The following is an 11,091-nucleotide window of genomic DNA, read 5'->3' on the forward strand; positions in this document are numbered from 1 at the left end:
CTCCTCTGCCCTCACAGGTGGCCATGGCGACGGGGCAGGTGCTGTTCCATCGTTTCTTCTATTCCAAGTCCTTCGTCAAGCACAGCTTCGAGGTGAGCGCGGCCCGAGGGTACCGGGGGAGGGCGGATGGGGCGGCCACGCGCTACACAGGCCGCTCGCTTCCAGACCGGCAGATTTGCTTCTTAGTTATGTAATTCTGATTTTATCTGGGTTAAAAGCTATTTGCTTAACGGAAACGGGGCTTCTTTTCAGATTGTTGCTATGGCCTGCATCAATCTCGCGTCCAAAATCGAAGAGGCGCCTCGTCGGATAAGGGACGTGATCAACGTGTTCCATCACTTGCGGCAGTTAAGAGCAAAAAGGTAAGATCAGCTTCGTTATGAGCATAAGCACCTGTTACCACTAATGTACGTCGCAGTTCTCAATTCACAGTATTTTTCCAGGCTAAGTTCAACGACCTAAAATTGAGAAGGGAGTGCCCGTTGGCTGCTGTGTAGGCAGTACAGTGCAATCCCGGCTGCTTCTGCTTTTGTTCACGTGGTAGACCCGTTTTCGTTGTTGATTTAGCTACAGGTTATGGTTGACAGGTATTGTTCTAGTTTTACATTCATGGTTGTGGTTTCAGGTCTGTTTGTTGATTTTTTTGATGTCTTGTAGTTGTTGTGAGGTAGTCTTAGGTGTGAGTGGCCAGTTAGCAAGTTGCTGCGTATTCTCCAGATTTTTAAGCGTATTCAGCAGTTGTGATGCTTTTCTGTCATTAGTCTGTGGCTGCCCAAGTGTGGTTGTGGTGCTAAGAAAGTACCTGTTAAGAAGAAGCTGAATTTTCAGTGGTGATAGTGTTACTTTCAAAAAAAAGCCATTTTAGAGAGTACCTGAAGAAAGGTCTGATTTGGCCTGCAGTGTTTGCAGCTTTAATGGTGAGGAATGTGCCATTGAGTATGGGAGGCTGAAGGCATTTTTAGGTGCAGAAAGTGTGAGCTGCGTTGTTCTGGTGCCGTGCGCCTGTGCAGGTGGTGTAGAGCTGTCCAAGTTATGAGGACTTAATGCTGCTTTTTGTGTGTAAAGCAACATTTTTCATGTGTAAAGCAAATTAACAATGCCTTGAAAGGAGCAAGGAGTGGTTGAAGGGAAGGAGTTCTCTAAGTTGCTGTTAAACACAAATCTCCTTAATTTTGTCTGGCAGCAGTATTGCAGTCTGGGATTGGAGGCTTCAACTTTGCCTCTGGTGGCTGATTGCTTAAAGTTCTAGGTACTCTGTAGCTACAAAAGGATTTTGTTTTCAGCTACGCTGTTAAATTCATACTTTATTTCTCTGCCGTGTGTCACCAGGTTACGGCAGGAATTTAAACTTCAGTGTTGTTGAACCTTTTCTGAGAAACAGAGTAGAAATCCCGAAGGAAACCAGCTGTTTGTTGGTGTCTTTATCCTGGTTATGCTTCTGTTGAAGCCAGAGTTTCGGCTTTTATTGCCTCCTGATGGTGCTGTTCTAGTTAGTTTTAGATCCAAGAAGAAAGAGTCGGTGTTATCCTTTGGAATTTAGCTTTGTTCTGTCTGGCTTTTAAAGCTGTTATCCCTGATGGCCCCAAGAGAGCTGTGTGGAGTTATGCCGGGTGTGAATTCAGTGGGATTGTCTTCGCAGTTATTAAGGGAGTCTGGTTATTGGAATTACTGGAGCAGGCTCAGTGATTAGTAACGTTCTGGCCTCCATCCAGGCAGTGAAGGTTAATTAATCATATGCCTTGCTTTTCTTTGCATCAAGAATACAAATTAGTTGTTTCTTTGTGCTGTGTGAAGGATCAGAGAAACTGAACTTAACCTGTGAATTTAAATCTTTCCAGCTAGCCTGTTCCAAATCCCAACTTGTGCATGTTACGTGGTGCCTAAAGTGCATCATGTCCAGAGAAATCGTGCACTGCTACCCATTATTTTCGGGAGAAATGGGTATTGTTGCTCTGCGATTCTGAGTGAATCTGCATGAAATGAACCTTAAAAATGCTGCAGTCTGACATTCAGACTTGCACACCCCCTCCCCTTTTTTTTTTTTAGCAAACAGGATGTAAACGTTTTTCTGTACTTTTTACAAGCTGACAATTCCATCACCTGTACACGTTATTAACTTCAACTCTTTTTTCCCTTGCAACCGACTATACAGCGACCAGCTACATTTACCAAAGCCTGGGTGATGTGGAGTGGTACATAAAGATGAAGCTGTCGTCATGGCAACAGTGAGTGAAGTATCGAAAATCCCCAAGGAGAAGCCAGTGCTCTGAGCATAGGTCACTGGAATCGGGGGACTAACAGGTTGGCCGCTGGTGAACCATTTGGAAGAACTCCTGTATCTTGTTATAAGCTTTTTTCTTTGCTGTCCAGGTTTTTAGAATACTAGCTTAATCTTTTTTATTTTTTACTGAAGCTAACACTTAGGCTATAGTTAGTCTCTCACACACAACCCAGAACTGAAACAGGCTGCTGTACTTTCTTTTTCAGTCTAGCATTTCTGTTAACTGAAGCTCTTAACCTGCACACATTTGGGGTAGTTTGGGTAGGCTTTGCTTTCTTTCTTAACCAGTTTTGGGTTCTTAGTTCCACTTTCTGGCTCTGTATAATTGCAGTTTGAATTCACAGTAAAACAAGGGTGCGGAAGTCTTGAATTTGTACGTTTTTATCAATTATGATGTAAGCAGTCCCTTCTATGTACCTGTTTGCAGAACTGGGAATTGCATTGGAATTTTCTTTTTATGAGACATGTAGTCAACTGAGGTGGTATTTCTAATGCTGAGAAGTAAGAAAAAGCTAAATAAGTGTTTTGGACAAGCATATTTTCTTTGGGATCTTTGACGAGCATATGTGATGTAGAACTGCATGTAAAAATGTTTGTGTGCATGGAGAAAAGCTCGTACTATGGAAAAACTGCTTTTTAAATAACTGTGTGCCAAAACCTCTGTGTTCTGAGCAAAGTGCAACTGTTGTTTAACTTGTAGAATGTAGTTTGAAGTTGATTATATTTCTTTTAACTGTGCCTGAAAGCTGCAGAAAGTCCTGAGACTGGAAATGTGACTCGTGTGGTGCTGTAATCTCACATGGTGCTTTGAGGTGCTCAGTCAGCTGTTCCTCACTCAGGGGCCCTGCAGTGGGGCTGCGTTAATGACACACATTCTTAGTGCCTTCAGACTGTCCTGCAAACCTGTGCTGCTTGTGTTTGTGATCCTGGAGACAAACAGAGAACTGGTGATCTTTTGCTGACCAGCATAACAGATATCTGCTCTTTGAAATGAGGTGCTGGTGCTCTGCTGTACTTGTCACAAGTGCTTTGCTCATTAGGAACAAAACTCCACGCAGGGCACTGTTCCTCCAAGTATTAGTCACGTCAAAGCCATCAAAGTTTATTATTGCACCAAATGAAGCTGCGGCTGTGTGGAGAACTTAGGTCTCATTTGTCAGAGTGATTTTAAAAAAAGGTATTTTTAATTTATTTACTGTTACAAACACATTACAGTGTGTGTTAATCTTTTGGGTTGTTACACAATCTAAATCCCAATCAAGTTTTGCATCTTAAGTGTTTGATTGACTTCCCAGAGGGGCCACTGTGTGCTCTGTTCTTAAAGATAAAGTCTTGCCTGGAGCTCTAGTGCTGGTCTGTAGGAACAGATTCCAAGTAAGAATTTGCAAGACTCCTTGGCTGTACAGGGTTTGAAGCTTATATTTCATATATAAGTTTACAAATTCTTTTTCTCTGGTTTCTTACTTGACCCTAAGATAATTCTTGGACTGAGAATTAAGTGCAGCAAATGCAGTGGCAGAGTTCCTCTTTTTTCTTAGTAGAAAGCAAAGAAGTTTTTCAAAGGGGAATCTCTGAAGTTTCTGACTTGTAAATGATTATTTACCAGCCTTGCGGATTTTATGGCAAAAGTATTAAATTAACGAATCAATGCAGTGGAGAACTTGACTTTTGCCAGTAATAAGGTGCAGTAAACCACTTAAGCCTTCTGGGGATTTTTGTTCTTCCATAAGTGGATAAAAGGTTGCATTTGTTTGGAAATCTTGTCTGGATAAACTGATGGTTTTCATGGCTTCCTTAGGGCTGTAGGTCTCTAGGACTTGTGACCAAAGGAATGTGGGACAGCAGAGTAAAGCAAAGCACACTTGGTATGTTGGGTTTCCTGTCCCTGTGCTGTGGAACATGTGCCAAGTGTGAACTGTTGGTGCTGATCCCATGGCCCTGTGTGAGGACAGTGAAAACTTAAACTACAGTAAAGGCTCATGTCTGTCCTGCTGCACTTGGAGCCACCTTAACTTCAGAGCTCTCAGGGGATGCAGGGTCCTGTGGAAGGTGGGGGTGTTGGATGGTCCTGTGCAGTCCCACTGGAGATTTTTTTAATAGACTGGAAGTCATGGCTGTCCTAAGTGTTTAACCCAAGATCTCCTACCTGTGATGAAGTTTTCTGCTAACAAACAGCCTGGATGCCTGAACTCACTCTGGATGCTGCTCTGCAGATCCTGTTAATGCCAGTGATCTCAAGATGAAACTGAGGAGAGAAATACTGAAGGAAACATTATCAACACAAGTAAAATTGACAGGAATGGGTTGGAAGTGAATCAGTTTCACTGATGGGAAGAACTGAGCTTGGTTGTTCCATTGTCCCACTCCAGAGCACTGTGTTCAGCCCATCTCTGTAGTACTGGAGTGTTCAGACAAAATCAGCTCCTCACTGAAGTAGTTACCTTAAAGAGGCTTGAAAACCTTTTCTTTTTCAGTTAATTTATGGGGAGAAAAGAAAAACAGCCAACCATAAACAAAACAAAAAAATCCCCCAAGTCTGGTTTTATTTAGAGGAGCTGAAAATTAACTTTTCCTGATGAGTGAGAGTAACACACTTAACTAGAGAAGTTACTCTGATGGAACGTGGAAAACCTGGTAATTTGTATAATGAGTCAGTACTTGAATTGTACCAGGAAGCTGCAGTCGTTCATTCCAGAGCTGGGCGCTGCATCTCAGCCCCTTGGGAAGAGCAGGGACAGCTCATGCTTCACGTGCATGGTTGTACAACAAGATGCTTTTATTAGGGAGGTTTGTTGTGTCCTTTGCCCGTGGCAATCCGTGTCTGTCCAGGTGACTGCAGAGGTCATGCCATAAACTGGATTGTTGAAGTTGGGGAGCTCATCCAGCCTTGTCATTAAATTGACCTTTTCTTCCTGGGGTGGGAACCTTGTTTTTTTGAGTGTTTTTTCTGCTTTGTGACCTATCAGGGAAGAGAAGTAAGATCCACTCGTGGAATTTGCAGGTTGGCAGTGAAATATTTTGTCTGATACAACAAAAACTGTATTTTTAATCCACTTTGCATTACTTTTTTTTCTTTTGAAGGTAATGTAAAATAAATTTGTCACCAGTGCTTGGGGTGTATCATGTACAGACTGTGGTTTATTAGAGCATAATGAGCTGCAAATACATTATTCTGCTTTGGAAAGCACATGGAATGTGTGAGGCATATTACAGGGAAAAAGCTGATCTGTCTTCAGGAGGAAGTGGATTAAAATATCCCATGTGGAATGTTGAAAGGTCGAGTCTAAGCACGGACAAAGCAAAGAATATGCAATGGCGTGTGACACCTGTGCATAAAGTGTACAGAAGGTTACTGTGGTTAAACATGCTCTGGACAGTTCAGGGGTTGGATTTGGAAGGAATTAGGGCTTGACTGTGCTGGAGTTTGAAATCTCTCTCTAAATGAGCTGTTGTTTTGCAAATGCAAACAGCAGGAACATCCCTGGTACAGCTGGAGAGGGTGCAGGCCCAGAGTCCCAGGCAGATCTGTCCCCATTTCCCAGGGTGATTCTGTGCTTCACTCAGCTTTTCGCACATCAGGGCAGGGCTGGCTTCTCTGAAGGGTCATTCAGCTGCTCTTCCAGCTGCATAGGAAACTGCCATTTCTAAAGCACGAGTTGCTACTTTAATACCAGTAAGAACCCTGTTCTGGTTTACTTCTGCTTTGAAATCTTGCCTGGCAAAGGACTCCTGCCACCTCTGCCGCAGAGAGGAAATGTTCTTGGGCGTGCCCCATCAAGCCAACTCCTTCCAGCAGCTGGAGCAGTGCAGTTTGCATACACAGGAGCAGAAGGTTATTTTTTTTTAATCTCAGCCATCTAATCTTTAGCTAGCCAAAAGCAGCAACTAAACTAGTTTATCTAAACTTGGACAGCACAAGATTAATGCTTAAACTTGCTTGCAGGAGTTGAAAACCGGTTTCTGTTGCCATTAGTTGGTTGGAAGGGAAAACAGAGTTGCCGTTATTTTTGGATATGCAAAACAGTTTTGATTTTATTTCTTGCAAACTATAGGACTCCAAGCCCCCTGATACTTGATCAGAACTACATAAACACCAAAAATCAAGTAATCAAAGCAGAAAGGAGGGTACTGAAGGAGTTGGGATTTTGTGTTCATGTCAAGCATCCTCATAAGGTGAGTTCTCAACAATAATGTAATTGTAATTCTTACTCTACCTTGGTGGCATCACTGGGAGCTGTGGAACAAGAAACACAGGTGTCAGAACGACCTGGATTCTTCTCTTTATTCCTCTGTAGTTAATTGTGTTTTTGCCAGAGTACTTGGGCAAACAGCCCTGTTGACTTTAGTAGAAGTCATTTCCCTTAGAAAGGGTGAAGGTGGCTGGTGTGAAAAGCACGGAAAAGTAGTGAAATAAGAATTGTCTGTGGGTAACATGAGAGTGTGTGCTTGGAGAGAAGGAGCCCCCATTGCTTGGGCATAGTGTTTGATTTTTTTTTTTTTTAACATATGTATATATTTACTTCCCTACTCCTGCTTTATATGTTGAAACTGAGTCTTTTTTCTCTTCCCCCCCTTATTCCTCAGATCATTGTTATGTATTTACAAGTCCTAGAATGTGAACGTAATCAAACCCTGGTACAGACAGCCTGGTAAGTTTGCTGTTTTCCATTCTTTTCCTAGCCAGGAAAATAGTAGCAGAAATAACAAGCCTACCGATCCCTATGCAAAGCAATGAGATGTAAGTTACCACCCAAATACATTTGGAAAATCTTGTGGTGCTTGTTTCTGCTTACTATTTTCATGGCTTGATTCCAGCGTAGCAATGGAGAACTCAATTTAACTTTGTTCTTTTTTCTACTCTTTGATTGAAGGGTAGTCCCTGCTGGTAAGTCATAGAGCTCTGCCCTCTGCACCTCAGCCCATGACCTGGGGATGGCTGCTTTGGCTGCCCTTCTCTCCAGCCAAGCCAGTGCAAGCCTCAGCGAGTTCACTGCCATCGGGCAGCACCTCCTAGTTCTGTCCTGGCGCCAGGATTTGTATATTTGGTTCTAGAAGTAACTGTTACAACTGTTTCTCGATGTCTTTGTTGCCTACCTGCTGTATGTTAAAGGACACGTGGGGGACGGTTCTACCAGCATTTCTTTAGTTGATTTAACATTTAAACTTGAGTTAAACAGAGGAGGACAGTGCATGCAGCATGTTCACTTAGCAGCCAGGCTGGGCATGGGGGTGTAGAGTCCTCACTGACTGACTGCTGTTCCTCTTTCCCATAGCTTGGGAATTTAGAAATCCGTGGAACTCTGCTGTTCTCGGTATCTCTGGGCGTGTGTTGCTTGGCAGTGCCAGCCCTGTGCAAGAACAGGAGCTCAGGGGAGTGGGGGTCCAGGTCTAACTCACAGGTCTTTTCCAATAGTGAGCAAATGGGATGCATCTCCCTGGATGAAGTTGATGTGACTCAAGGCACACAAAATTAAAATGCAGTCGGAGTTTTATGAACTCCGTAGGTTGCACGTAGCCTCTGGAACATGGTAGGTTGAAAATACACCTTGCTCTCCTGGTGGCACTTGAGTTCTACATTGATTTTTAAATACAAACCCTTTGGTGTTTAAGACAATCAGCTGGACGGATGCAAAGTAGTTAAATTGTAACTCAGTGGACACTTCCCAGGATAATTTAACCTCGGGAGTAACCATTCCACACTTCTTGAATTTACTGCTGTACGTTACTGCCTTGGGTTTAAACCAGTGGCAGTGGTGCATACTGGTACGAAGTGACACATGTAAACATCCAACACAGTCATCCAAAAGAAATCACATGTTTCATATAACAACAGAAAAAATAATAAAGTCAATTGAGTCTCCAGTGTTGTTATCCTCTAAAAGAAAAGCAAACCGGAGATCCGACCTCTGCTGCTTTGTTTTTTAGGAATTACATGAACGACAGCCTCCGGACGAACGTGTTCGTTCGCTTCCAGCCGGAGACCATCGCGTGCGCGTGCATTTACCTCGCTGCTAGAGCCCTGCAGGTGAGCACTGGCTGCCCTGAGCACTGCTGCTGGTCTGGCTTAAAGAAAATTCATGGAAATACTTCAGCAAAACCTGGCCTGAAATCTCCATTACGCTTCCCCTTGTTCGATTTTCAGATCCCACTGCCTACCCGTCCCCACTGGTTTCTGCTCTTTGGCACCACAGAAGAGGAGATTCAGGAGATCTGCCTAACAACTCTGAAGCTTTATACCAGAAAGAAGGTGAGTTTGACATCTTGGATTTTCTTGCTTGAGGCTCAGTGCAGCTTGAGCTGAGTTACGGTGGTCCAGAAAAGTTTGGGAATGACTAATACAGATGTACTAATGGGGAAGGTTCCTCGAAGGAGAGAACAAATTCTGGAAGTTACATTACTGGACAGATCATTAAAAGCCAACTCAGTAAAAGGAGATGAAAATATGAATTACATTAGTTCAGCTTCTTACCTGGTTGTTACTTCCACAGCCCAATTACGAATTTCTGGATAAAGAAGTAGAAAAGAGGAAAATGGCACTACAGGAAGCAAAACTGAAGGCAAAAGGTTTAAATCCAGATGGAACTCCAGCACTCTCAACGCTGGGTGGCTTTTCTCCTGCATCCAAACCATGTAAGCTTGTTTTCTGAACAGAAACTTGCATGATACTGTGTGATAAGTATTTGTGTAAAAATAAAGGAGGTTTGCTTTTTGAGCTGTTAGACAGTTCAGGTTTTCTCACAGAATGAAGCAGCAAGGCAATTTTTTTTTTTTAACATAGATTTTAAAACCAGATTAGAGGGAAAAGGGATGCTTTATGCCATATTTCCCCAGATAAGAGAGTGATACATGAATAATATGCACCCTTAAGAGACTGAAGCAGGAGTTGCTGTGTGTTCTGTGATGTGAAGAGAGCCTGTCTGGATTTGATTTGAGGGTGCTGCAGTAGCCTTCATGGCCCCTTTTTGCAGCAGGTATCTGTGAAAATTCCCTCCACTGGTTGTTTTTAATGTACTTGGCAACTGTGTGGTGCAGTGAGGGCAGACAGCTGGTGGGCAGGAAATGGGGGAGGGACAGGCCCAGCACTGCCTTGGCATCAGAGGGAATGAATTGGAGCATGTATTTTGAACTGCCAGTCTGTCTGAACTCTCATGGTTTCTCCTGAAGAGTCCTGAGTTTTCAGAGGTCTTTGGGCTGGGAAGTGTGAATTTCTCACTGAACAAGGAAAGTGTTTCATTTCTGTGAGGAGGGAGCCAGGGTTGGGAGAGTCTGAAAGCAGGAGCTGTGGTGGGCTTAACAGCCCTTCCATGAAAGGGGAATCCACCTCTGGGCTGTACCAACTGTCTAGAGACACACTGACATCCTGACTAGATGATTTTATTTGTTGCTCATTTGTATTTGTGCCATTAATGTAAAGATGAAATCTGTAGTTTTGCTGGGCAGGCTTAATCCTTTCTCTATAGCATTGGAAATAAGTATCAGGGTAACAATTCTGTATTGTGGGCCACGAGGGCAGCTTTTTTTTGTACCTTTTGGCCCCACGTGAGCCTGGCTGTGTGCTCTGAAGGTCACAGTGCTGCTCCTCCTTCATGGGCAGAGGGTGTCCCCATGACTATCCCATTCCAGGAGGGAATATAAATGGAGAGATGGGATGAAATAATAGCTGTGGAGTTCATATCTACACTTAGTGCAAGTCCTGGTGAAGGTGTCTCAGGGATGTACAGTGTGTTTATGACAAAGGATGAATAAAGAGCTAACGTTGAGCTGAAATTTAATTCTTAGCTTCCCCAAGAGAAGTAAAAGCTGAGGAGAAATCTCCAGTGTCTGTGAATACCAAAACCATCAAAAAAGAGCCAGAAGAGAGGCAGCAAACGTCAAAGAGCCCTTACAATGGGTAGGTAAAACTCCCCTCCTGGTAAGAGAAGGCTTCAGTAGCAGTGCTTTCAGCTGAAGCCCAGGGAGCTCCTGGGGAGCTCTCGCTGGGGTGGCAGTGCCTGAGCAGTGCTGGTTTGTCCCGCAGGCTGCGGAAGGAGAGCAAGAGGAGCCGGAGCAGCAGAAGCGCCAGCCGGTCCCGCTCCCGGACAAAGTCCCGCTCCCGCTCCCACACCCCCCGCAGGCAGTGAGTGGGGCTGGGGGGCTGCACTGGGGGGCTCGTGGGTTTTGTCACACTTAGTCCTGTAAATACAGGGTATTTCAGCAGGGCTTTGCACTTCTCAGAGCCAGGGGCACTCCCAAGTGCTGCCCAGCAAAAGGGGGGAGGCTTGGCTTGACTTCAGGCTCTTGGTTGTGGGTGTGGAGCAGCTCTTAAGAGTTCAGGCTGTAAAATGGAAGCTTAAGCCTGTCCTAACTGCACTGTACCTGAGGAGTCTGAGGTGGGCTGGGGTTAGTCTTCCCTCATTGGATAGTCTTCACAAGGATACCATTACAAGTGAGAGCAGTCTTTGGGAGCACAGTGCCCTTGGAAGGGGGAGAAGTGCTCCAGGTGTGGCAGCTTCCTTGTGTCAGTGCTCCCTGGTGCAGTGCCTGGCTCTTCAGGACTCTGCCCCTCTCCTGGGACGGGGAGAGGGGGATGCAGTGAGAGCTGCTGCCTTTAGATGGGAATATTCGAAGAATCTTCAGGCTCACATCTAAATTGGAGGCTGCCAGCTTGGATCTCAGTGTTCCCCAAAGCATTGCTGAAGGAAAAAGGCAATACCCAGTTAGTGATCTGCTGTTGAGGGAAGACCCTTGACAAGGTGGACAAAAGGTGCTGCATTCTGGTTTTAGTTTGAGCTGTTTGTTTTCAAATGAGCTCAGCTAAAAGACTCACAGAG

The 11,091-nt window shown here is 44.3% G+C and overlaps 1 protein-coding gene across 1 annotated transcript; it reads left to right on the forward strand.

Annotated features, from left to right (window-relative positions):
* The first annotated feature begins 6 nt into the window (after positions 1–6).
* Positions 7–10,401, forward strand: CCNL1 (cyclin L1). The gene is made up of 9 exons (XM_017734373.1): positions 7–92; positions 253–362; positions 6,334–6,454; positions 6,866–6,930; positions 8,207–8,306; positions 8,424–8,528; positions 8,770–8,911; positions 10,061–10,172; positions 10,299–10,401. The coding sequence occupies exons 1-9, from the start codon at positions 24–26 to the stop codon at positions 10,399–10,401; spliced, it is 927 nt and encodes a 308-aa protein (XP_017589862.1). The 5' UTR covers positions 7–23.
* Positions 10,402–11,091: the final 690 nt, after the last annotated feature.

The sequence above is a fragment of the Corvus brachyrhynchos genome, unplaced genomic scaffold (assembly GCF_000691975.1).
Source record: "Corvus brachyrhynchos isolate BGI_N302 unplaced genomic scaffold, ASM69197v1 scaffold544, whole genome shotgun sequence".
NCBI lineage: Eukaryota > Metazoa > Chordata > Aves > Passeriformes > Corvidae > Corvus > Corvus brachyrhynchos.